The 26,766-nt window shown below is 41.4% G+C and overlaps 1 protein-coding gene across 5 annotated transcripts in view; it reads left to right on the top strand.

The window, feature by feature from the left end:
• The window catches only part of NUP107 (nucleoporin 107), a 53,864-nt gene extending 28,063 nt beyond the window's left edge, over positions 1 to 25,801 (top strand). For all 5 annotated transcript variants that reach the window (XM_061639786.1, XM_061639788.1, XM_061639787.1 and 2 more), the window contains 15 exons: positions 5,802 to 5,878; positions 6,346 to 6,405; positions 13,715 to 13,860; positions 14,115 to 14,163; positions 14,773 to 14,842; positions 16,951 to 17,069; positions 18,624 to 18,662; positions 19,036 to 19,186; positions 19,635 to 19,741; positions 20,628 to 20,730; positions 22,602 to 22,762; positions 23,067 to 23,192; positions 23,762 to 23,875; positions 24,532 to 24,699; positions 25,438 to 25,801. In XM_061639786.1, coding sequence (XP_061495770.1) covers positions 5,802 to 5,878; positions 6,346 to 6,405; positions 13,715 to 13,860; positions 14,115 to 14,163; positions 14,773 to 14,842; positions 16,951 to 17,069; positions 18,624 to 18,662; positions 19,036 to 19,186; positions 19,635 to 19,741; positions 20,628 to 20,730; positions 22,602 to 22,762; positions 23,067 to 23,192; positions 23,762 to 23,875; positions 24,532 to 24,699; positions 25,438 to 25,545 — 1,598 coding nt within the window. In that variant the 3' untranslated portion in view covers positions 25,546 to 25,801. The remainder of the gene's footprint in view (positions 1 to 5,801; positions 5,879 to 6,345; positions 6,406 to 13,714; positions 13,861 to 14,114; positions 14,164 to 14,772; positions 14,843 to 16,950; positions 17,070 to 18,623; positions 18,663 to 19,035; positions 19,187 to 19,634; positions 19,742 to 20,627; positions 20,731 to 22,601; positions 22,763 to 23,066; positions 23,193 to 23,761; positions 23,876 to 24,531; positions 24,700 to 25,437) is intronic.
• Positions 25,802 to 26,766: the final 965 nt, after the last annotated feature.

Here is a 26,766-nt window from a genome sequence, read left to right as displayed (position 1 = left end):
GTTTGTACATTTGTTCATTTTACCAAGCTTTCCCCAAACTGTATTTTGGAACTGTTTGAGGATGTATACCATCAAGTTTAGATAATAATAAATGAAGTGGTTAGTGTCTCTTTAGCATTGACAGGACAGGATGACCCACTAAAGTTTCTACTACAATCCCTGTCTTTTGTATTTTCTACCAAATTCTTCCAAGCTACACAGGAAGTGGATTGGACTGGGAAAGACCAACCCAAATTGTGTTTGCATTTTGACAAATTTGTAGGGCAGTCCAATATCTCAGAGAGGAGGTCAGGTCTCCTGCTCCCCTGGTGCATTCACTATAGCTGCCCAATTTCCCTGCTTTTTAAAGTTTGATAGAAATATCTGTGGGTTGTAGGTACGTTCTTAAACCACAAGGTTTTTTGCCTATTAGTGAATTTCTCTGGTTAGGATAGGTGAAACTGACCACAGGAGATAGGGAGGGGGGAAAGAGGAGCGGGGAGGGGAGGAAGGGGAGGGAAGCAGGCAGGAGGGGGGGAGGAGGAGAAGGACAGGTTTGATCATTTGCATGTTTATTGAGTTCAGTGGAAGTTACGTCCGTGCAATCATGCTTAAGATAGGTAAAACTGACCAGGGGGGAGGGAGGGAAGGAAGGAAGGCTGGAGTGGGCAGGTGAGGGGGAAGAAGGAAGAGGGGAGGGAAAGGAGGGGAAAGGCAGGTCTGATCAGTTGCATGCTTATTGAGTTCAATGGGATTTACTCCTATGCAATCATGGTTAGGATAGGTAAAACTGACCATGGGGGAGGGGGAAGGGGAAGGAGTGGATTGGACGAGGGCAAAGGAAGGGGGAGGGGAGGGCAGGTTTGATCATTTGCATGTTTATTGAGTTCAGTGGGATTTACTCCTGTGCAATCATGCTTAAGTTACGTAAATCTGACCATGGGGAGGGGGGAATTGGAATGGGATGGGGAAGGAGGGGCAAAGGAAGGGGAAGGGGCAAAAGGGAGGAGAAGGGAGGGTGGGTTTGATCATTTACATACTTTTTGAGTTCAGTGGGATTTATTTCTGTGCAATCACGTTTGAAAATGGAAATGGACTGCTTTCAAGTCCATCCTGACTTATGGCAACATTATGAATAGGGTTTTCATGGTGAACACTATTCAGAGATGGTTTTACCATTGCTGTTCCTCTGAGGCTGAGAGGCAGTGACTGGCCCAAGGTCACCCAGTGAGTTTCATGGCTGTGTAGGGATTTGAACCCAGGTCATAGTCCAACACTGACCCAGAGGAGGGACAGGGAGGAGGGGAGGGGGGGAGATTGGGTAGGTGGGCACTGGGCAGAGGGGAAGCCCCTTTCCTTTCCAAAAGGAAAACACTGTGAATAGTATTCTTTTTCAGGGTTTCCCCCACCTTTTTATTCTATAGCAGGCACATGTAGCCTCCCACCCAAATTTAAACCAAAGCTGTCCCTGGACACATCCACACCGCACCTTTATTTCACTTGAGACAGTCATGGCTTCCCCCAAAGAATCCTGGGAAGTGTAGTTAGTGGAAGGTGCTGAGAGTTGCTAGGAGACGCCCTGTTCCCCTCACAGACCTTCAATCAGAGTGGCTGACTGTTAAACCACTCTGGCCACTGAAGCCGCGTCAGTGGAATAGAAGTCTCCTCTCAGCACCCTTCACAAACTACGCTTCCCAATATTATTTGGGGGAAACCATGACTGTCTAAAGGGAAATCAAAGTCTGGTGTGGGTGTGGCCCCCTGATTAGGCAAGCCCAGCAGCTGTGAGTCTGGCTTTTAGAACACTGACGGTTGGTTCTTACTGAGCATGCCCGACACTATCATTGGGTTCAAGCCAAAATGTCTTAAATTAATTAAAAGTCAGCCAGGCATTTTTTTAACTTTTAAACTGCAGAAGATGAAGGTCAGCATATGGGGCAAGGTCAGTAATAGGATTACAGGTGCTCTGTGAATGTGGCTGATTTTTAATGAATTTCAACAGATTGTGAGAACTCTGACAGAAAAAAGTCCAAAAGGGCTGTCAGGTTTTTTTCTCTTTTTATACTTTGAACTCCCTATTCTCTCTGACTGTTTTGTGTATCGCCATGAATATTTAGAGGATTGTTAAGCAAGCATTTCTGAATTCAGGACTATACATTTTGTAAGGGTTTGTGTTGAAATGAGCTTAGGACATTGAACTTGTCAAGGATTATCAGTACCTTGGCACAGTCATTAACCAAAATGGAGACAATAGTCAAGAAATTAGAAGAAGGCTAGGACTGGAGAGGGCAGCTATGGGAGAACTTGATAAGGTCCTCAAATGCAAAGATGCATCACTGAACACTAAAGTCAGGATCATTCAGACCATGGTATTCCCAATCTCTATGTATGGATGTGAAAGTTGGACAGCGAAAAAAGTGGATAAGAGAAAAATCAACTCATTTGAAATGTGGTGGGGATACCACGGACCGCGAAAAAGACAAATAATTGGGTGTTAGAACAAATTTAACCAGAACTATCACTAGCAGCTAAAATGATGAAACTGAGGTTATCATACTTTGGACACATAATGAGAAGACACGATTCACTAGAACAGACAGTAATGATGGGAAAAACAGAAGGGAGTAGAAAAAGAGGAAGGCCAAACAAGAGATGGATTGATTCCATAAAGGAAACCACAGGCCTGACTTCCGGGAAGGGTGACTTAGCCTGTGCCTGCTTTTGAGACGGGCTCCTGCCTCAAAAGAAGCTTATTCAGATATATCAGTCAGATTTTTTTTTTTTTTTTGACTGATTAAACTTCTCCCGGGTAGGGAGAAACGAAGAGATTAACCTCAAAGCCTATTTTTGTTGGGACGACCAGATCTCATTAATTTGTGGGACGAGGTCCAGCCGACGAAGGTGGGACGGATTTTCAACAACAAGCTCTATCTGATAAAGCGAACGTTCATCTTTTCTTCAAAGAGAGAACGCACTAACAGGCAAGCACCCTTCTTTCTATATTTTTCTTTTACTTGACTTAAATTGTTGCTGTTTAAAAGAGATTTGCCAGATTGATCAGTTTTTGACATCTCACCGGGGAGCCATAACTTCTCTCTGCTATTCACTAATTAATAGCTTATCTCTGTTTTTGTTGCAAAAAGCTGTCCTGGATTTGCACCCTAAAGATATACACGGAAGAGGGATTTCTATTCCTGATTTTTATTCTGAAGAATATTATATTGTCTGAGATTACTTTTTTCCTAGTTCATTTTATTTTGACGAATCTGTTTTCTGACGACGCCATTAATTGTTTCGATCCTGGGAACTGCATTTTGTTTACTTAAGCATGGAGAGATAAGGCTGTCTGTTCTGTTTACGCTGTGATGTCACCAAGTTTGGAGTATTAACCCAATTGTTGCTGAAATAAGAAGTGGTTCTTTTATATTTTTCTTTTAAAATGGCAATTAAGAAAGTGGCTGAGAACCTGGAAGTATCTATGTTTCAGAAAATAATGGATGAAATTGAGATAACGAAACGAACCCTGCGACAGGGTTGTAAGGAGCTGAAAATTGAAATGAGCAAAATGATAGGGGTCCCTGTGAGAGAGGAGACTCTGGAGACTGGAACAAACGTGGAACAGGAAAAAGACCTGCGACAGGGTTGTAAGGAGCTGAAAATTGAATTGAGTAAAATGACACAGGAGCTTAAAGAAATAGGGGTCCCTGTGAGAGAGGAGACCCTGGAGACTGGAATAATTGAATTGAGCAAAATGTCACAGGAGCTTAAAGAAATAGGGGTCCCTGTGAGAGAGGAGACCCTGGAGACTGGAATAATTGAATTGAGCAAAATGTCACAGGAGCTTAAAGAAATAGGGGTCCCTGTGAGAGAGGAGACCCTGGAGTCTGGAACAAACGTGGAACAGGAAAAAGATTTGAAGCTTATGGATTTTAGAAATAAAATCTATTGTTTGGAATTTAATGTTATCTCTGAAGAAACTAAGGAAGATTCTAGAGAGAAAGTTATCAATGGCATGGATAATCTTCTGGACTGGAATGATGTGATGGATGGAATTAACTGCAGCCATGTGACAATGGAAAAACTTTCAAGAGATGAGCCAGTGCATTTTGAAAAAAAGAACAGAGATATGATCTTACAGCAGTATTTCAGCAACCTATTCAGAATGGTTGGCAAGATAATATTTGGGATAGAGGTAATTCCCATCAGACTCTTATTGTATGACTATGGTTATGACAGCAAGATTATTATGGAATACTGATAATGGAAGATTGGACACTGAAATTACTGGATTTAACAGGACTATCGGAAGATTGGACACTGAAATTACTGGATTTAACAGGACTATCGAAGATGGAAGATGGAAGATGGAACTAATAGGGACAATAGAATAATGGCTATTGAAATTATTGAACCTAACAGATTCTGATGAGACGGATTGTTTGAAATGTTTATTTTGACTATGGTTATGACAATAAGATTATTATAATTAGTAATGAGATGGATTAATTGATATGCTTATTTGGAAAAAAATTGATAGATATATTTCTTAAAGAACTGAAACCTCTCTTTGACTTTTTGTGGAAAGAACAAAGTAATGTTTATGAGATCTGATGATTAAGTAAGATAACTATTGGAGGAAAGTGATTTTATAATATGATTTAAGAGACAGGATTGTTATATATTATAGACTTATAACTGATTTGATATGTGACAAATGGGAAGTCAATATTTTATTCTTTATTTATTTATTTTTTTTTGTTCAATTATTTTTGATTTTGTTTTTTGTCTTTGAATGTTTAGTTTTGTATGTTGTATGAAAATTTGAATAAAATTATTAAAAAAAAAAAAAAAAAAAAAGGAAACCACAGGCCTGAACTTACAAGATCTGAACAGGGTGGTTTATAACAGATGCTATTGGAGGTCACTGATTCATAAGGTCACCGTAAGTCAAAATCAGCTTGAAGGCACATAACAACAACAGTTTGTTCTACCTTCTTGAATATAGTTATAGTAGGATAGTGAAACTGCTTTTCTAAACAGACTAGGTAGCCTTCGGCATTTGCAGCTGAAGACATGCCCTATAAATATTTCTGAGTTAAACTTCTGGAAATGCTTAATAAACCCCTATACAGGAACAGCAGGGACCCCCTTTCCACATGAGCAAGAGTTCAAACCATCACTACCATGTTGGGAAATTTTTGCTGGGCCTTGAGCTTTATGGTATAGTGTATGTAGCATAAACATCTCTTTTGCCTTTCCAGCATCACAGTCTCTATTTTGAGATCAGGCATTTTGATTTTTATCTCTGTCCTCATATCATGATATTTATTCGACGTTTATCTTTGATCTCTAATCTGTCAGTTCCTGGCCTTCCTGCTTTTGGAACTGAGCTTGAAGGTCTTTTATATATACTGTACACTTTTTCTTTGTTAATCTTTTTTCCCTGTAACCTTCCATGTGTAACCTTCCTAACTGTTCTCCAAAATTAGGTGTCACAGAGCCTTAGACATCTAGAGTTTGTTGGCAAACCACATTAGTTGTCTTAAGTCTCCATTAGAATAGGGCAATAAATAAATTGAGAACAAATTTGTACACTTTGGAAAGATTTTCTGGATATCTGTAAGACAGAGCTGCATTTCTCAAAAAACACTAATTTAAAAATTAATACTTACCTGATGTTCCAGGAAAAAAAATATGTTTGTTCTTTAAGGAACAGTTCAGAGAAACTGAAAATGGAGCTTTTGATGTCCAGGCAGTTTACTTTAGTTACTGAATTCTAAAATGCCATGTTATCTGCTGATAAAATTACTCTTGACATATAGGAACAGAGCTGGGACCTGTTGAAGGGAATCCATACAGATGCATTTGGAAAATAAGTTGCTGGAGATTGGCAAAAAAGGTAAGAAACATGTAGTTGTAATAAGGTAAGAAACTTGTAGTTGTAATAAATTCTGTTTAAGAAATAATCTGCCATTCGCCTCCAATTGTTACTGGGTTGTATCCAGCAGCATTATTCAGCTGATAGTAAGGCTTCCATCAGCAAAACAGAAAGGGAAGCAATTTTCTACAATTGCCCCATACCCCATAGCTCCCCATAGTTCTCCAAAACTGCTCTGGAGGGTCCCCCGCTGGAGCAAGTCTAAGGAGTGGGGTGGGGGTGGAGGGAGAATTGCTGAACATTGCTTCCTTCTCTGTTTCACTGAATGAACCTTTACTGATGTTGGATACAATCCATTGGCTGACTTGCTGTATTATGAACTGTTTTCTGACAGGTACTGAGTGTCATGCTTTAGTGAATTGTACTACATTTCTTGATTATAAATCCAGTGTAATGACTGCAAACAACTATTTTTGAATGATTTTTAGGAGCAGTTCAACAAGTATGAGAGAGCAATCTATGCAGCACTCAGTGGGAACCTCAAACAGGTATGGTTTTTTTAATATAAAATAACATCTTGTTGCGAGAACAGAATAGATTAAGAATGGCTAACACACAAGCTGCTGAGACTAGGGAATCAATTATAAAGCATAGTAACGGTTTGTCTCTTCTAAGGCTTCACAAGCAGGCACATAAGTGATGCTGTCCTTTTTGATGAAGGTCTTATCCGGGTAGATTCCTGCCTTTTTAACCAGCAGATGGCCCTCAGAACTTACATGGAGCTAAATTTACGTGTGCTTGCTTTATTCATGCTCAAAAACTGTAATGTTTTAATGACATTTTGGACATAGCTCTCTTGGCTTTTCTCTTAATATTAACAATAACTTGCTATAGATAAAATAACTTGAAGACTTCTCAACTGGGGAAAATGTTTTTCACATTTCAGAATATACCTGTTCTTACTTGACAATTAAGCTATTTGTCAATAGGAATTGCAAGGTTTTTGTAAGACTCGCACACATATAGTGATATAACAAACTTAGGGCAGAAACTTGCAAGAGAGATGTCCTCACCTCTGTAGAAAGGGGAATTGACCTTGGATATGAAACTAAGGTCCAGGTGGAAAGTGCAAGTTCCTCCCTAATGGAGGGGGCTCCCAGTTCCCCCATCCACCTTACTGAACTGACAGCTGTGAGGAAGGCAGTCTTGAGGGTGAGCTCCTTCATGGAAATGGAGTGTGCTGCACGAACAGGGCCTGCAACAGGGCTCTGAGAACTAGGGTGAGGGCCCACAAAGGGGACCTGTGCTGCACTGGAGGGGACAAAAGTGTCACCCCCCTCAGGAAGCACTTGACCTGGGAATCAAATGGAGTAACAACCCACACACATTGGAAGCATGCTACCTAGGGCCGCAGCCTGCCTCTTGAGAGTACTGGGAGTCAAGCCTTGGTTGTGCCCATTGTGCGGAAAGTCCAGGATTTTTTTATTTATTATTTGATTTATATCTTGCCCTTCCTCCCAGTAGGAGCCCAGGGCAGCAAACAAAAGCACTAAAAACACTTTAAAACATCAGAAAAACAGACTTTAAAATACATTGAAACAAAGCATCTTTAAAAACATTGTTTAAAGCTTTGAAGACATCTTAAAAAAGAAAAAAAGGTTAAAAACATACTGTTTTTTTAAAAAAGGGTTTAAAAAACATATTAAAAAGCACTTTCAACACAGACACAGACTAGAATAAGGTTTCTATTTAAAAGGCTTCTTGAGAGAGGAAGATCTTCAGCAGGCGCCAAAAAGATAGCAGAGATGGCACCTGCCTAATATTTAAGGGGAGGGAATTCCACACGGTAGGTGCCGCCACACTAAAGGTCCATTTCCTATGTTGTGCACAATGGACCTCTTCATAACATGGTATCTGCAGGAGGCCCTCACCTGCAGACCATATTGATAGATTGGGTACATAACGGATAAGATGGTCTTTCAGTTATCCTAGTCCCAAGCTATATAGGGCTTTGTACACCAAAACTAGAACTTTGAACTCGGCCAGGTAGCAAACGGGAAGCCAGTGCAGTTCTTTTAGCAGCTGGGTGACATGTTGGCGATACCCTGCCCCGATGAGCAGTCACACTGCCACATTTTGCAACAGCTGCAGCTTCCAGACCAACCTCAAAGACAGCGCCACATGGAGCACATTACAGTAATCCAGCCTGGAAGTTACCAGTGCGTGGACAACAGTGGTCAGGCTATCCTGGTCCAGAAACAGCTGCAGCTGTCTTACCAGTTGAAGCTGGTAAAAGGCACTCCTAGCCACTGAGGTCACCTGGGCCTCTAGCGACAAAGATGGATCCAGGAGCACCCCTAGACTACGGCCCTGCTCTTTCAAAGGGAGTACGACCCCATCCCAAGCGGGCAACTGACCAATTATCCGAACTTGGGAACCACCAACCCACAGCACCTCCATCTTGCTAGGATTCAGACTCAGTTTATTGGCCCACATCCAACCCACCACCGAGTCCAGGCAGCAGTCCAAGGCTTGCACAGCCTCTCCCGATTCAGATATTACAGAGAAATAGAGCTGGGTATCATTGGCATAGTGCTGACACCTCGCCCCAAAGCTCCTGCTGACTGCTCCCAAGGGCTTCATATAGATGTTAAAAAGCATGGGGAACAAGATGGTACCCTCTGGCACCCCACAGCACAACTGCCAGGGGGCTGAAAGATAATCCCCAATGCTATTCTCTGAAAACGACCTTGGAGATAAGATCAGAACCACTGTAAAACAGTGCCTCAGATACCCATCTAACCAAGTCAGCCCAGAAGGATACCATGGTCAATGGTATCAAAAGCCACTGAGAGATCAAGTAAAAGTAACAGGGTCATACTCCCCCTGTCCTTCTCCCGATAAAGGTCATCCATTAGGGTGACCAAGGCCAATTCAGTCTCATAACCAGGCCTGAACTCAGACTGGAACCGGTCAAGATAATCTGTTTCATCCAAGAGTACTTGCGCCACAACCCTCTCAATCACCTTCCCTAAGAAGGGGGTATTTGCAACTGGTCGGTAATTGTCACAGACCAATGGGTCCAGGGTGGGCTTTTTCAGGAGCGGTCAGATCACCTCCTCTTTTGAGGCGACTGGAACCACTCCCTCCCGCAATGATGCGTTGACCACACCCTGGATGGTGTGCATGTTACACCTGTCGTCGGACAGCTGCTTTTGCCTACACCATCTGTTGAATGCCTTCCAGGTGAGATCGTAGATTCTCTGGGTGGACAGTTTGCGAGAGGCCAGAATGGTGGAGACAACCCTCTCGGACAGACCCACATCGCTCAATGATTGCTGTTCAATCTCCAGGCATGAAGCTGGAGCCAATCTGCGTCCAGGTTTAGGATGGGGCCTTGTGACAGTAGATCCAGTCTGGGGGGAAACCTCCAAGGAAGGCTGGAGCTGAGGTCCACCAGCTCAGAGAACCACGGCCTCCTAGGCCAGGTGTGGCTCCACTACTGTCACCTGGGTCTGGAGGGCCCAGTTCCAGTGCAGTAGCCTGGGAAGGTGGGACAGAGGAAGGAAGGCATAGAGAAACCCAAGGCCAGTGGGCTGACTATCTACTGAGCCCAGGGATCCCAACCTTGGGCCATAAAACTATCCAGTTGTACATTCTCCAGTGAGGTGAACAAGTCGATGCACAGGAGACCCCATCTCTGGGTGATCAGTTGAAACACATCCCGGTGCAGAGCCCACTCTCCCTGGTGCACTTGTTTTTGGTTCAGCCAGACGGCTTGTGTGTTTAGGATCCTCTGGACATGCATGGCTGAGATGGATGCTTGGTGTCTTTTGGCCCATTGGAATAGCAGGTTGGTCTCCTCCTGCAGGGCTCCCGATTGGGTGTCCCCCCCTGCTGGTTCACATGTGCTTTCGTTGTGACATCTGTGTGTACAAGCATGTGCGCTTGAGACAGGAGTGGAAGGAATTCTTAGAGTGCTAGCTGAATTGCTCTGAGCTCCAGTCAATTGATTGACCAGTGCCGTTCCTAGCTCTTCCACTTCCCCTGGGCAATGCTGGACAGGCATGTTGCCCCCCAGCCAAAGAGGCTGGTATCTGCGGTGACTACAGAGACAGTCAGGGCTTGACCAGTGTCTCCACCACTGGGGAGACTCCTTTACAAGCCTGGGGGTGGTGATAGCCCAGTTCTGGCACTGCACAATCTCCTAGGATGGCAGCAGCAGCCACTGGTGTGACCGGGAGTGGAAGCATGCCCAAGACACTGAGTGTATCACTGCTATCATAGACCTCTGAAGTTCAGGCAGTTGCATCAGAGGGGTTTGATTGTCAGGCACATGTGGAGCTGCGATTGAATCTTGTCTTTGCATTTAGTGGACAGGAAGATCTTGCTCTCGGCCGTGTTGACCACTGCCCCGGGTGTTAGAGGCACTGGCTGGGAAGCAGTTGGCTCTTGATGTTGTTAATGATAAAGCCATGGTCCTCAGACCCTGGATAGTGGTCTGAAGCTCCAGTTGTGCTCCCGCCACCAAGAAGGCTGTCACTAGCAGGTCGTCTGGGTAAGAGTATATGTGTACACCCTGGACATGGAGGTGTGCCACAATCTCCACCATGAGCTTGGTGAATGCCTATGAGGCAGATGGCAGTCCGAAGGGCATAACTCTGTACTGGTACTATTGTTGGCTGTGCGTGAACTGGAAGTCCCAGGAAGTCCCCTGGTTGGATGGCTTCTGTGATGGATCATAGAGTTTCCATCTTGAATGTCTTTGCCCAGATGAACCAATTGAGGAATTTTAAATCCAAGATGACGTGGTAGTTACCATTGCATTTGAGAACTGTAAAGAACATGGAGAAGATCCCATAGAACAGTTTATGTTCTGGCACATCTTCTGTGGTGCCTATCTTGAGAAGATGGCATATGGTGGCCAGGGTTCACTGCAGTTTCTCCGGCTGGCAGGATAGCGGAGCTACCCTCCATCTGTCCCATGGTACTATGACAAACTCCAAAGAGTAACCTGACTAAATGGTGTTAAGGATCCATCTGTCCGAGGTGGAAGCCACCCAGACATGGGCAAAAAGTTGAAGTCTGCCCCCTATCTGGACACGTGAGGATGAGGCAGGCTGCCTCTGTTGTTTTAAGGAGTTCCAGGAACCACGGAACTGTCGAGTGGTCCTGTAGGTGGTGGGATAGCATTTGGGACGAAAGGAGACATCCTCTTGTGGGATTTGCAGCCTTCCCTCTTGGGAGTGGAACATAGATCCTTTTTATCCTAGGTCTCCACTAGGTGGTGGTTTAGGGACTTGCCAATGAGTTGGCCACCTATATACAGAAAGGCTGACAGACTGGGTTTGCAATGGTGATCCACATCTCACTGCTTCAACCAGAGGTTTAGTCTCACTCCTGTGGAAAAGCACAGTTTGTGCAGAGCACTGTAGATTATGTAGGGGGAAATATGCCAGAAACTCAGCTGTCTTAGCCAGTTTGTTCAATCCCTCCCTGACACGTCTGACATCCAGTGGGATCTCTGTTACAAGAGCCCCAGCCCACTTGACTGCTGCCTAGGAAGGAGTTAGCTGCAGAAGCTCTCATAGCCAGTGAGGAGGCTTCATGGGAGTGCTTTAAGGCATCTGTCACTCAGATGAGAGAGAGTGTCTGCCCTTTCCTTAGGGATGGCAGTTTTGTCTCCAGGTGCAGACACATGCTTGTTGATGGTTGGGACCTTGAAACTATCCATAGTAGCAGCAGGTAGGCCATGTAATTTTCTAGCAAGAGCATGAGGGGACTTAGATTAGGCTAGATGCTTCCACTCCACTTTGACCACGTATTTGAAGAACTTTGGAAAGGGAATGACTACACCTTGATCCCCTGATCTGGGAAAGACATCAGAAGATCCCTGTTCCCCTTCTTCAGGGTCCTCTGCATGAATGGGGGTTTCTTTCAGAGGATCTAGTTGGAGTAAAGCCATGGCTTTGGCAATTAGAATGAGGTGGAATTCAAGTGAGTACAGTCTCTTATGAGGGGTGGTGGTACAGGGGAATCTTCCCCCAAGAGTCCCCCCCCCGAATCTGAGGAATCCAGTGAAAGTAGGGCACCCTCCCCAAGGGAATCAGGGCTGAGGGAGAAGTGGCTAGGCTGAGCCCTGGAGCTGGAGTGTCTTTCATGTTTGTACCTAGGCTTGGCCTCCTGGTAGAATTAATCCCTTCATTTGCTCTTCCCCCTCCCTGTCCAGACTGGACTCAGATGAAGATGAGGAAGAGAAGGAAGAGAATGAGTAGAGATGCAAAAAAAAGGCAGGACCTGGAATGAATGGAGTCGTTTCTTATGGGCATGAGCCTTCCTTCCTCATCATGACCTTATTTATCTGGGCCATCATAACCACCGAAGTGGAAAGCTTTTCAAGATGGTGGGTTTTGGCACACTTTTTGCCAGAGGAGGGTTAGTGGGCCTCTGCACACACTTGACCCGCCTCTGCTACTTGCAGCAGCTGCCTTGTCATGTGTTCTTCAGGTACACTGTTTCCCCTCCTTTTGTTGCCTTATTGGAGGGGTCCTCTCTGCCCACTCCCTTGGTGGGGTTCTCAGAGGGAAGGGGTGTCACATGGCCTGTGCGGGAGAAAGCTTGCTCCGTTCCCTGGCAGAGGAGGACAGCGGGTCATGAAAAGGAGTTCAGAAGCTTCCACTTTTGAGTAACAACAGCTTGCCCTGTCATCCATACCCCAGGACTATTGTTAATCATAATAAGCCAGTTTCAGTAACCATGGTTTGAAGTTGTCCTGTTTGAAGATAGCCATAGTTAAGATTAACTACAGTTTATCAGGTTTGGACATCACAGCAAATCAAAAGTAGTAAATCAAAATGGGGTAAATCAAAAGTAGAAGCTTTTAAATACTACCTCATGCTTGCATGAGGGGAAGCATGACAGTCCAAGGTTTGTTGTGGCTCATTCCTGTCGCAATAAGCCATGGCTTACCATGAAGTCAGAATGAGACCAGTGTAGCTTACATTTTATTTTTTTAATACTATACACTTAGAATCATAGAATAATAGAGTTGGAAGGGGCCTATAAGGCCATTGAGTCCAACCCCCAGCTCAATGCCGGAATCCAATTTAAAGCATACTTGACAGGTGGCTGTCCAGCTGCCTCTTGAAAGCCTCCTGTGTTGAAGAGCCCACCACCTCCCTAGGTAATTGGTTCCATCGTTGTACTGCTCTAATAGTTAGGTAGTTTCTCCTGATGTTCAGTTGAAATTAGGCTTCCTGTAACTTGAGCCCATTATTCCATGTCTTGCACTTTGGGATGATTGAGAAGAGATCCTGGCCCTTCTCAGTGTGACAACCTTTCAAGTACTCGCAGAGTGCTATCATAGCTCCCCTCAGTCTTCTCTTCTCAAAGCTAAACATGTCCAGTTCTTTCAGTCTCTCCTCATAGGGCTTTGTTTCCATTTCCTGATCATCCTCATTGCCCTCCTCTGAACCTGTTGCAGTTTGTCTGCACCCTTCTTAAAATGCAGGGTCGAGAACTGGACACAGTACTCAAGATGAGGCTTAACCAGTGCCGAATAGAGGGGAACTAGTACTTCATGCGATTTGGAAGCTATACTTCTGTTAATGCAGCCTAAAATAGCATTTGCCTTTTTTTGCAGCCACATCACACTGTTGGCTAATATTTAGCTTGTGATCAACGACAATTCCAAGATGCTTCTAACATGTAGCATTGCTGAATCAAGTATCCTCTGTCTTATAATTGTGCATTGGTTTCTTTTTCCTACGTGTAGAACATTGCACTTATCCCTGTTGAATTTCATTCTGCTCCATATCTATTAATTTTGGCTTATTTTTCCCCCTTGTAAATCTCAAGCTTCTTCCAGTTTGTGACACCTGGGAAGATACAGTTTGGGCACATTTCAGGGTCATGGTGGACACACTTGTTGAACAGGAAATTCGTTCATCAGTGATGACCACAGAGGAGTCTGAAGAACTGCCCAGAGAGTATTTAGAAACAAAGTGAGTTGTTGTTCATTTATTGTTGTTGTTGTTGTTGTTAGTTTATTTATACTCCGCCTTTTGGCCAAAGGCCCTCAGGCGGCTTACAAAAAACACAAATATAAAATACAATATAAAAATACATCAATAAAACAATACAAAATACAATCTGCAAAAGTTAAATAACAAATAGCCATTATGTAATGGATTCATTCCTATTAAATGCATTTTCTCTTATGTGTTTGCATGGTTTTTGTTTTATTTATATTTTGAAGCTGGACTTTAGAAAAGGTTTTTGAAGAACTTCAAGCAACAGATAAAAAGGTAATTTTGAAGTTTATTCAAACAAGAGGGAGAACGTTTTTCTTTTATTGTGCACTTTACAAGGCACTCCTGTGCATGTCTACTCAAAAGTAACTTCCACTGACTTCAGTGGGGCTTGCTTCCAGGTAAATAGCTACAAGATTGCAACCTTAATCCAGAATATTTTTAGTTAATAGTATATTCAAGCCAAAGGACTACAGGCATTTCTGTGCTATGAAAGTTGCATAGGTCTTAGGAAAAAGTATATTTCCCAGTGAATCTTTCTGGCTATGACTCATGAACTACTCATACATATTGGATGGACTCTGAATGTAGAAGATATCCATCCTGGTTAAAAATCAAAATTTAATAGTCAGTGTTAATATTTTCTAAGAGTAGAATAAGGGTCATTTGAGCAACTTAATGTAGGTCTCCTCTTCCCCTCTTTTCATTTTTTCTTCTCGTGTTTTTCATTTTCTTCCTTTCTTTTCTGTGTTACCTTGTTTTTATTAAAAAAAAATGGAGATGAACAAAAATAAAGATTTTGTTTAACTATGTGCTCTGTGAAGAAGTACTGAAACTTTTATGTTTATATTATATGCCTTCCCAAACTTATAAACTGCTTTTCAGAGAGTTTTGGAAGAGAATCAAGAACATTATCATGTGATTCAAAAGTTTGTTATCCTAGGAGATGTGGATGGTAAGTTTGCTTTGAGTGTTTTTTCAAACCTTGGTTTACTGTATTTTTTTAAGTAGCTGTGTAATAGCTTACACGTGTGGATGTTTTCTATCTTCAGCTAGAGACAACAGCGACCAGATTTCAGTAGAATGGTTACTTACACTCTGTAGGGTTGTGTTGTAGGGGAAAGAGATATGTAACTATTTCATTGTACTAAACGAACTGTTCATAAATTATAAATAGAAAAGAATGGAATTGCAGCTGATTCATAGCAGGATGCATCTATCTCCTTCTTACCTTACAAAGCAACAGCTATATATGGTCCAATTATTTGTCTTATTCATAGTCCATGGTACAAATAATGATGAAACTGAGGTTATCATATTTTGGACACGTAATGAGAAGACGCAATTCACTAGAAAAGACAATAATGTTGGGAAAAACAGAAGGGAGTAGAAAAAGAGGAAGGCCAAACAAGAGATGGATTGATTCCATAAAGCAGCCTTTCCCAACCAGTGTGCCTCCAGATGTTGTTGGACCACAACTCCCATCTTTCCTGACCATTGGCAATGCTGGCTGAGGCTGATGGGAGTTGTGGTCTGTGATGTTCCTGTATGTGAATGTAATGTAAATATGGTAAGTGCAGGTTTATTATAGGAAATATGGTAAGTGGAGTGAGTGAGAAGGGGGAGTACATGGGCTGTAGAATGCTGGATGATGATTGGCTGTGTTTTAATGGCTGAAGGTATAAATGAGAGGATGACAGTTGAGTCGTGGTGGGTGTTGGACAGGGAGGTTGATGTGGAGAGTAAGAGGTGGCTGTTGAGAGATTGGATTGGGGGTTCTGAGGCAAATAGTAGGAATTAGGAACATAAGAGAAACATATATGAAACCATATGCTTGTCAATGAAATCTATAAGTAATCTTGTTATTCTTAGTGTTATCAATAAATATTTTTTTGGTTTACTTAAAGCCTGATTCCTCAGCTGGGGGGCACAGACCAGGGGGGAGGCAGAGTAACCAAGGCTGAAGAAGAAATAGTATCGAATGGTGGCAGCGGTGAAGGAAGAGATATTGTATCAACATCCAGTACCATAGAGAAACCCAGAGCTGTGAGCTTCATAGGCAAGAGGCTTCAAGGGGGTTGGGAATTACCTATACACACAGACACAAGGTATCAAAATAACCAGGAAGAAACTAAGGCACAGTCTAGAGGTTATATTGGATACACAGAGTGTTGGGTAGTGTGGCCTAGCAGCGGGATCTTTTGAGATCTGTGCTAGAGCGGAGAGAGATAAAAATAAACACGACGATCCTGACTGCTGGTAGCCACAAGTGAGAGCGACACAGGTGGTGCCAGGGAAGGATGTCACTGTTGATGTGTGAGCGTTGTTGCGTGACAGCGAACGTTACTTGGAGTTAAGTTGAGCAAGAAACTTCACAGAGGCTTGAGAAAGTTTTAAGAGTCTTTACTAAGACATTACGGCCAAAGGCATAGTTCCCCCTTCTTCCCTCTTCAAAAGCGAAAGTAAGAAAGACACAGACAGAAGGAAGAACTAACAGCAGGCTGTTACAACTTTCCCAGCTGTTATCTTCCGTTACCATGACAACCTGTCTGGCCTTGGATGTCTGCTCTCTCAGGCCAGGCATACCTGATAACACAGCTCCATTCCCATACATCTTGAAACATTTCAGACTTGATGAAAAAACACATTGGTAGTACAGCCTAGTAAGCCAACAGTCACATGGTCCAACAACATCTGGAGGCACACTGGTTGGGAAAGGCTGCCATAAAGGAAGCCGCAGACCTGAACTTAAAAGATCTGAACAGGGTGGTTCATGACAGATGCTCTTGGAGGTCACTGGTTCATAGGGTCGCCATAAGTCGTAATCGACTTGAAGGCACATAACAACATTTCTGCACTTTGCTCAGTGTGTTGCCATATCTTTAATATCAAGGTTCTAACCAAATTTGTGAATATGAGAAATGAAATTATACTATCTTTTACTTAATGGTATGCTTTTGCAGCTGTAGACATTGTATACTATCCATTTAAAGCAAAGCACAGCAGGCTACATAAAAACATATTACTTGGTGATAAAGTGAATTGAAACTTGCATTTTCTCAGGTTTGATGGAAGAATTTAACAAATGGCTCTCTAAAGACAGAAACATGCTCCCAGGGCACCTGCTTCGATTTATGACTCATCTCATTTTATTTTTCCGCACTTTGGGACTTCAAACTAAAGTAAGTTCATTTGATGGAGACTAATTCAGTTCTCTTGAAACTGGGGCATATGAAATAAGCAATGGACCCTCTCCTCTCACTTGTGCAGCCTGGTTGTTCCTTTCCTCCAGCTACAAAGCTGAACTTGGAAGCTAGAGGGGGAGGGAAATAGACCAAAACTTTGGAACAAGCAGAAAAAATCTTGCTGATGATTCTCTGGTGATTTTTTCCCCTCTTCAGTTTGCTAGTGGTAAAAAGAAGTGAACCATATTCTACATGCAATGCTATAAGCAACCAGTAACTTTATATAGACTATAAAATACTGATAGAGAACTGGATCTAGCATTTGGAGAGGTGGGTGAGATCGCCCACTTGACCATCATCTGACATCAACTGTAGCATTTTCCTTTGCAGAAATTCCTTATTCTTTTGAATGGATTGGCTCCACAATTGGATCCGATCTCTGCAGGCTTGCATTTGGCTCTGAATTTAAATCAAATGCTGAATGCAAAACTTGCTTGCAGCAGGAATCAGCTCCACTTGGGAAACTGCAGTCCCAGTGGGGCTTGTATTTGGCACCAAATTTAAAAATGCAGGTCCCACTTGCAGAGGAACAATCAAGATAAGCTTTAACACTCTTGATGGTTTTTTTGCAGCCACGGCTTTACCTGCCCCACATTTGACATCCTATGAAGCCGGAGGTGGGGCGGGTGGGCGCGGGTGGGGAAAACTGCCTTGCAGACAAAATTAAGTCCCCCATTGGGCTTAATTTGGCCCTTGGCCAGGAGGTTCCCCATGTCTGCTATAAAGTATTGTTTGTTTATTTGTAATACGTATTTTCCCACCATAATTCAATTTGTTAGTTGCATTTGTCCAGTTAAATAGTTTCCTTTCAGTAAGATTTTGGGCCAAAACAAGAAGCCAATAATATTTTAAATTGATACAGAATATAAATATAATGTGAAAGTGGGGGGAAATGATGTATTACACAGTAACCAAAAAATATCTGTACAGGTACTGCAGGAGTAATCCATAAAGGGAAGTGAGGTTCTGTTTTACAAGTAAAAATACTGAACTGAACCCTTTCTTGTCTGTAAGTGAACCTTATGTTTGAGCATGAGCTAATTCCAATTGTTTAATAGTCTAAATAAAAAATTTATTTCAGTCACAGACCAGTATTTTTAATAGTCTTCCTTTTCTGTCTGTCTCTGAAATGGGGGAGGTTATATAGCAAATCTACAGTTTAATGAAACAAATTTCCAGTTTTTGCTGCTGCTGCAAAACTATTTTCCTTCAAAACAGAGGTGCGAGTATGAAATGACTGATAATCAAATATCACATGATATGAATGCTATTAACCTGTTGAGGAATTACTGGTTTGTGTAACAGTCTTGAACAGTGCTCAGCTGTAATCCTTTTGGTTCTCATTTGGACTCAGCCGTGTCTGTCAGAGCCTTAAAGAGAAGTGGCTGTAACTAGCAGTTTTCAAGATGCATAGAAAGACAATAGTGGCATGCAATTTTTGTTGGTGTTCTTAAGTAATTTTGTTAAGCCTAATACCCTTTTTCCATTAAGGAGGAAGTATCTGTTGATGTTTTGAAAACCTACATTCAGGTAAGTCTCTCGATTCGTATATTCTATCATAAGCTCTAAAAGTACTAGAACATTTTTTCTTTTTCCAAATGGAAATGTGGACAGATCATAAAGAGCAAACTCTTAGCTGAAATATTGTGGCTATTTCTAGCATGTCTTCACAAGGATGACCAGTGTCTATACAAGTAGCCGATGAACAATCCTGTTTGTAACCGCAGAATGTCTTCAGAACAACTGTTGAAAGAAAAACATTATCAGATGTAAAGACACATGCAGAGAGATGTATTCTGATTTTCTCCATAGTTTTGTGCACATGTGCATGGATTAAATATAAAATGGGCTGTGTAATAAAGCAAAATCTTCATACTGTGTTTAAATTTATTTTATGCTGCAGTGGTTAATCAGTGAGAAGCACACAGATCTTATAGCATTTTATGTCAGCCACTTGCCTCAGGATACAGCTATTGCTCATTATGCTGTATTCTTGGAAGATGTTATGGAGACCGAGCAACGCCACCACTGCCTAGAGTTAGCAAAGGAGGCAGGTAAGAAATTTTGTGATTTATGTTATTGAGGAGTAGCATTCTCTTTCCTTAGTGAACATTTAATTACAAGTGGGCAAATATTCTTACGCAGCTGCAACAGTTACAGTACTTCATTCATAGTAAATGCTATACAATTGTAGCTTGAAATTTGCTCCACATTGGAATGACTTCAGTAACTTCTATAAACTTATTTTAATTTTTGAGAGGCAGTGCCTGCTTCTGCAAATGTCCTGCTATGAAATCCTTGTCAGCATTCTCTAAAACCCTCTGGCTTTGAAAAATACAAATCTAAGCAAACTACGGTTATTTATCAACATTGCTGATTTAGCCTTATTAGTACTCTTTCTCAGTGGGTGTGCTCTTATTTTTTCTTCTTTTGATGACCTTTATTTCTTATTCCTGTAAATTCCTCCTGTTTCCTCATATGTAACTGTTGTATATTTTTCAGGTCTGGAAGTTGCCACTATCACAAAAACTGTTGTTGAAAACATTTGTAAAAAAGATGCAAGTGAATTCACTCACCATGATCTTGCAATAGATACAGGCACAACAGAGGTGAGCAGTGGTGGTAACTGTGTTCTTCCTGTAATACAAACATTACTAGATGAAAATTAAAGCACATGATTCTTTACCTGTAGTTTCCAGTCACTTTTTTCCAAACAAAGAAGACTAAAAACATTTTTTCTTAGCTATCCTAATTTTAAAATATATTATGCCCCTTGTGTTTTGTTGACTGCAATATGGGCCAAATACTGCTCATAAGTATTGGTATGAAGTTGACATGCATTCAGACAAAAGCGATGGCAAAAATGGAGAGCTAGAATTCTTCTGTCATGCAGCAATTGCAAATACACTTGCAATTTATACTGTCCAACAAAGTACAAATTTGTACTGCTTTTCAGTAATACTTAAACATGGTGTGTGCCAAGAATCTTTTTAATAACGAATGAATCTTACATAACCCAAATGTTATGTTCATAATGAATTGTGGGTGAGTCTGGCTAATAGTGAACTGCTAGTACTGCTAATTTTTCAAACATTTTCACCATTTCAAAGTAAAGATTTTGATAGGCATCACCATATTTTGCCTGACGTTTACTACTATTCTAACTTTTTACATACATTGTATATTGAAGAATTATGTGGCTATAATACAGAGAGGTAATTTGGGCAAACCAAAGAGTTTTTGAAAGTCAAATGAGACCCATTTTTTCTCTTGGAACAGTAATACCCATGCCATATTTACAAACTGGATTGGAAACATGGAAGACTTAAAAGTGTTTTGTCACATGATGCAAATCTGCTGTTAGATTTCCTAGCACAAGTTCAGTGCTAGTCATGTAGTTCTCTAGATTGTGACCACTGTCTATAGCTTGTTTTATATTCTCAACTGTTGTAAATTTGTTTACTATAAATACTGACTAGAGAACTTGTTTTCCAGGAAGATCGGCTGAAGATTGATGTGATGGACTGGCTGGTATTTGATCCTGCTCAGAGAGCTGAAGCACTTAAACAAAGCAATGCTATAATGAGAAAGTTCTTGGGTACTTCAATATTATCTATCAGTTTGAAACTAGAAAAAATAGAGGAAGCATGATGAGTCTGAAACCAATAACTATTCACTAATAGGCAAAAAACATTGTGGTTTAAGAACATACCTATAGCTAACATATATTTCTATCAAACTTTAAAAAGCAGGGAAATTGGACAGCTATAGTGAATGCACTAGGGGTGCAGGAGACCTGACTTCCTCTCTGAGATATTGTATTGCCCTACACATTTGTAAAAATGCAAATACAATTTGGGTTGGTCTTTAACAGAGGCACATGTTGCCAAAGTCTTCCAAGCTACACAATGGATTGGACTTACTGAGTTAAGTGGGATTTACTCCTGTGCAATCATGGCAAGGATAGGTAAAACTGACCAAGGAGGAGGGGAGAGCAGAGAGGAGGAAGAAGGGGGAGAGGGGAACAGAAGGAGGGGATTGGAAGGGGAGGGGGTGAAGGAAGGGGGAGAGAAGGGGCAAAAGGGAGGTGATGGGAGGGAGGAAGAGGAGATTGCAGGTTTGATCATTTGCATGATTATTGAGTTCAGTGGGATTTACTCCCATGGAATCATGCTTAGGATAGGTAAAGCTGACCATGGGGGAAGGGGAGAGCAGAGGGGAGGGGAAGGGGGAAGAAAGAAAGGGGATGGAAAGGGAAAGGCAGTAGTGAAGGGAGGGGGAGGGGATAGGAGGGAGGAGGAGGGGAGGGCAAGTTTGATTATTTGCATGCTTTTTGAGTTCAATGGGATTTACTCCTGTGCAATGATGCTTAGGATAGGTGAAACTGACCTGCGTGAGGGGAAGGGAGGGGAGCAGGAGGGGGGGAGGGGAGGAAATTGGGTGGGTCGCACTGGGCAGAGGGGAAGCCGCTTTCCTTTCCAAAAGGAAAACATTGTGAACAGTATCATTCTTTTTCAGGGTTTCCCCCACCTTTTTATTCTACAGCAGGTAGCTTGCCACCCAGATTTAAACCAAAGCTGTCCCTGGCCACATCCTCACCACACCTTTATTTCACTTTAGACAGTCATGGCGTCTCCCAAAGAATCCTGGGAAGTGTAGTTAGTGAAGGGTGCTGAGAGTTGCTAGGAGATGCCCTGTTCCCCTCACAGACCTTCAATCAGAGTGACTGACTTTTAAACCACTCTGGCCACTGAAGGTCTATCGGGAATAGGAGTCTCCTCTCAGCACCCTTCACAAACCACACTTCCCAGGATTCTTTAGGTGAAGCCATGACTGTCTAAAGTGAAATAGAGATCTGGTGTGAGTGTGGCCCCCTGATTAGGCAAGCCCAGCAGCTGTGAGTCTGGCTTTTAGAACACTGTCAGTTGGTTCTTACTGAGCATGCCTGGCTTTATCATCTGGTTCAATGCTAAATTTCTTTAATTAATTAAAAATCAGCCAGGCATATTTTTAACTTTTAAACTGCAGAAGATGAAGGTCAGCGTATGGGACAAGGTCAGTAATAGGATTACAGGTACTCTGTGAACATGGCTGATTTTTAATTAATTTCAACAAATTATGAGAACTCTGACAGAAAAAAATCCGAAAGGGCTCTGGTTTTTTTCTCTTTCTTTTCACATTTTGAACTCTCTATTCTCTCTGACTGTTTCGTGTATTGCCATGAAAATTTACAGGGTTGTTAAGCAAGCGTTTCTGAGTTCAGGACTATAAGTTTTGTAAGGTTTTTTTTAAAAAATGAGCTTATGGGAAGCATCAGAATGGCATGGGGGTATTTTCAACTTAACATTTCAGAATGCAAAAGATCCATGCTGACTATAGTATACAGCCACTCTTGTGGCTGTATAATTTAGTTATTTGGTTTATCCAAGTTATAATTTATTGAAACTCTTTAACTACTATCTTTTACAGCATCTAAGAAACATGAAGCAGCTAAAGATGTGTTTATAAAGATTCCACAAGACTCTATAGCAGAAATATACAATCAGTGGGAAGAGCAAGGAATGGATAGTCCACTTCCAGCTGAAGATGACAATGCTATTAGAGAGCATTTATGTATTAGAGCATACCTGGTAAGATTGTGATTATATTCCAAAATGTGGTACCTAGAAGACCTATCTTCTAATATCAGATATGTTGGGGGTGGACTAATCTTAGACATGAGAGAAATACACTGTACATGCATATTTTTTCTAGTGTTCTAGAGCTAAGCTCCAACTTCTCTAAATTAGTGAGATGTTCAAATGTATATTTAATAGCAGTCAATCAGGGATCAAGTCAAAGCATTCAGTTGATGCAAACACCATTAAAATATTTACTAAATATTTTTTTCATTTATTTACATTAACATGACTAAATATTTCCAACCCAATTTAGGAAGCCCATGAATCTTTCAATGAGTGGTTCAAACACATGAACTCAGTGCCACAGAAGCCTGGTCAGCTTTCACAAGCAAGTTTCACTGAAACAGTAGCCCATGAACATAAAAAGAAGAAGTATGAGGTAACTATACATGAAAAGTGAAAGCTTTTTTCCCTGTTGTTGGCTAAAATTTAATGAAATACAAATTCTCAACCAAAAGTGTCCTATCTTCTCGTATATGTGGATTATCCATCTAGCCTGTCTATAGATGATCCTGCAAGCTGATGTTAGATTTCTGAATAGATCCAGTTCGTGAGAGCATTAGCGAGCAAGTTGCATGGCTGACACAGTCAGGCAAAACACTTTAAACAGTGGATTCCACTTAATTGGCAACATTTAACTGGACATAGCTATTTTGATTGACACCTGCAGTTAAATAACAGCCATCTCCTACAGTAGTTGTTTAGCCTACCCTATACATACAGGCTTCCTCTAGAGGCCCAGAGAAGTTTAGACAAATTGTGTTAAATTGTGCAGTATACTAAAGTGTTGACTGCACCAATTAATCTGTTCTGAACAACTTTTGCTATAATGCTCCCCCTTGGGCTTGTTCATATATTAATGGTAATAGAAACAATAGAGTGTGGAGAAGAAACCATGAAGTGTTATGTAGCATTTCTGGATTATTCACTTAGCCTTTTCTTTTTCAGATGGACTATGGTATTTGGAAAGGTCTTTTGGATGCCCTTACAGCTGATGTGAAAGAAAAAATGTACAATGTCTTACTATTTGTTGATGGAGGATGGATGGTTGATGTCAGAGAGGTAGTGGACATGAGTTTCAAGTAGACTTTGTGAAGTTGATCCAACTCAGGAAGAGACTAGCACTGTTGATTCCCAGGCTAATGTGCTGCAATGCAGTTGCTCAGCTTTCGCTGTCTATGGATTGACTACTGACTCTGTAATGAGTGTTCCATGGAGAATCTAAGAATACTTAATATGTTAATTCTACCTACACGTACAGAGAAGGAGAAGTAACTGCAAGACAGCAGCTCCTCTGGTTTTAACATACTACACTGAAAGGCCAAATATGAATTATTGCAAAACCTTTTAAAGGTCAGCATCATAATAATACAAGAAGAGCCCTGCTGGATCAGACCAAAGGTCTGTCTAGTCCAGCAATTCTTTTCTCATAGCGACCAACTTATCTGCCTGTAGGAAGCCCAAAACAGGATGAGCAACAGATCTCTCCTACTTGTGATCCCCAGACGCTAGTACAGTATTCAGAGGCATGCTGACTCTGAAGATAGCCATCATGACTAGCTGCCATTCATAGGGTCAAGTTGAAGTGGGTGCAGGGTTTAGCATTTTCATGTTTTAATTTTGTGTGTTTGCATATGATTTTTTAAGTATTAGAATAGAGTGTGTTAAAATTGTCTGGGATACTTTTGTTTAAAACTAATACCCACTTTCTAATCAAGGGTGCAGAAGATGACCCTGAGCGTACTCATCAGATGATAATGCTACGAAAACTCTGCTTGCCAATGATGTGCTTCCTCCTTCATACAGTATTACACAGCACAGGACAGTATCAGGAAGACCTAAGGCTTGCTGACTTGATTTCGTCAGATCGGCACAAACTCTACATGGTAAAGTTCACTTGCTTTAAGCTTTAAATGCTCTGCTTGTCTATTCAAGTGAGAGAATCCACACCCTAACAAGCACTTTGGTCTCATTGTCTGTATATTTTGTGTCAAAAATCCCAAAGCACAAAAGATAGTAGTCAGTACATCAAGTAGTATATATTATTTAAAGTCTGTGTGGAGAAAAGATGTGTGGGCTGTATTCAACACTGCAGCTCACTGGCGCAAGGGACTTGGGTGTGTGTAATGGAACATCCTCTTCCTGCGTGCCCTCAAAATTAACTCCAGAGGGTTGGATGACCATCTAGAGCTGACACAGCAGTGGAATACAATCCTGTGTGTTTATTTTGGGGATATTTTAAAAAAGAAAAGGGAACATTATGAAAGAGGATTGGAATAATGTAGGGTACTGGTATGCTAATAAGGTAAATGAACAGATATCCCAGTGATTATAACATCTCTGAGAGTTAAGAGTCCTTAGGACTACTTATTTGAATTACTTTCTCATGGAAGACAACCTTTTAGGGAAAGAAAGTGCTCGGGAGGGGATGTTATTTTTTTAAAAAAGCATTCCTAAACCAAATTCTCCCAAAACTCCAAGCCCCATATTTTGGGATTGTTGTAGATAAATGGTATCACTCCTTTCCACACTTAAAATTGTTCATATTAACTTGTTTCTCATATAATCAGTGCTTACGAAGGTATCTATAAACTTGTTATGCTTATCTTCCTCTTTTCCTTCAGGTATTTTCGAAGGATGAACTCAGGAAGCTGCTACAGAAGCTAAGGGAGTCTTCCCTCATGCTTTTAGATAAGGGTCTTGATCCTCTTGGATATGAAATTCAATCTTGATTCCATCATTCTAAGTAATAAAAATAATGTTGAATGATGGCACAAGTAAATGTAAAATTAGGCCCAAAGGGTTTTCTCTTCCAGGTGAAGGTAGAAAGGAACCTTTGGATTCAACCCCCAATGTTTGGTATAGAAATGTTGTTTTAAACACGCTACAGAGTGCATTGTTGTTAACAGAATGGCTTTTTGTGTATGTAAAATGGCAAATGACTTTGACATTTGTATTTCTTTTTTCCCCAATAAAATTAAAAATAACTGTTTGATTTAATATAAAAAAGAACTTTAATGTACAAAATGAGTCACTTCAAGTATATGCATTTGCTTGCTAGATTGTTGGGTTGGACTTAAACCAATGTGAGTCAGTACGACCTTCTGTCAGGAGAAACGCTCTAGCTAAAATCCTGTTTGAGCATTTTTTCTCAGGACAGTAGCCTTGTCTTCCATATTCTGACTGATTACCAAAAGTTTTGTGTAACTTGGAAGTGAGATTGAAGGGTTCTAGGTACATATGTGTGTTTATGTAAACACACCTGCTTGAGCATTAACATCAAGTGGGTATGAAGTAGCTTGTTTCCAGGATTCCAACCACAGTGTAGTGCCACTTTCTTGAGAACTTGTCTAATTATCAAGAAATAGCACCCGTAATTCCCTATAAGGACAGATTGGAAATTTAGGGTGCAATTTTAACCCTAGCCACTGCCCAGTAGAACTTACTGGAACTCGGAGCACCACATCTGCAGCCCTGCTGAGCATGCTGGTCAAGTTGGGAGGCAGTCAGATCTTGTGCCAGCCTGGAGCTAGCATGGTGATTGGCCCCAATGCTGTCAAGTGACAGCAGTGGGGCTGGCTCAAGATTCAGTGGATCTTGGGGTGGCTCAGCACCACTCAGCCAAGACTCGGGTGGATAAAAACCAGTGATTTAAACAAAATTTGGATTATTTTTTAATCATTAATAATAAATTTCTCTCTTATTCGACTGAAGCTTATTACAAAAATGCCAAATCTGTACTTACAGTCTCATTAAAATGAATTAATGTCTCTATCACACTCACACACATTGAGTTACCTACCAATCAAACATGGGAATTCATTTCAGTTTTTCAACTAATGAAAATGGCTCTGCCCAGACTAACTACCTCTTGCTTCTTGGAAGTTCTGGACTTTCTGTTTCTCTGACTAAAGTTACATGTGCAAAGACACAGGCACTGGTTTCATATGAAT

The sequence above is a fragment of the Rhineura floridana genome, chromosome 8, assembly GCF_030035675.1.
Source record: "Rhineura floridana isolate rRhiFlo1 chromosome 8, rRhiFlo1.hap2, whole genome shotgun sequence".
NCBI classification, from domain to species: Eukaryota; Metazoa; Chordata; class Lepidosauria; order Squamata; family Rhineuridae; genus Rhineura; species Rhineura floridana.
The sequence above is the reverse complement of the archived record's forward strand: the minus strand, read 5'-3'. Positions and strand labels throughout refer to the sequence as shown.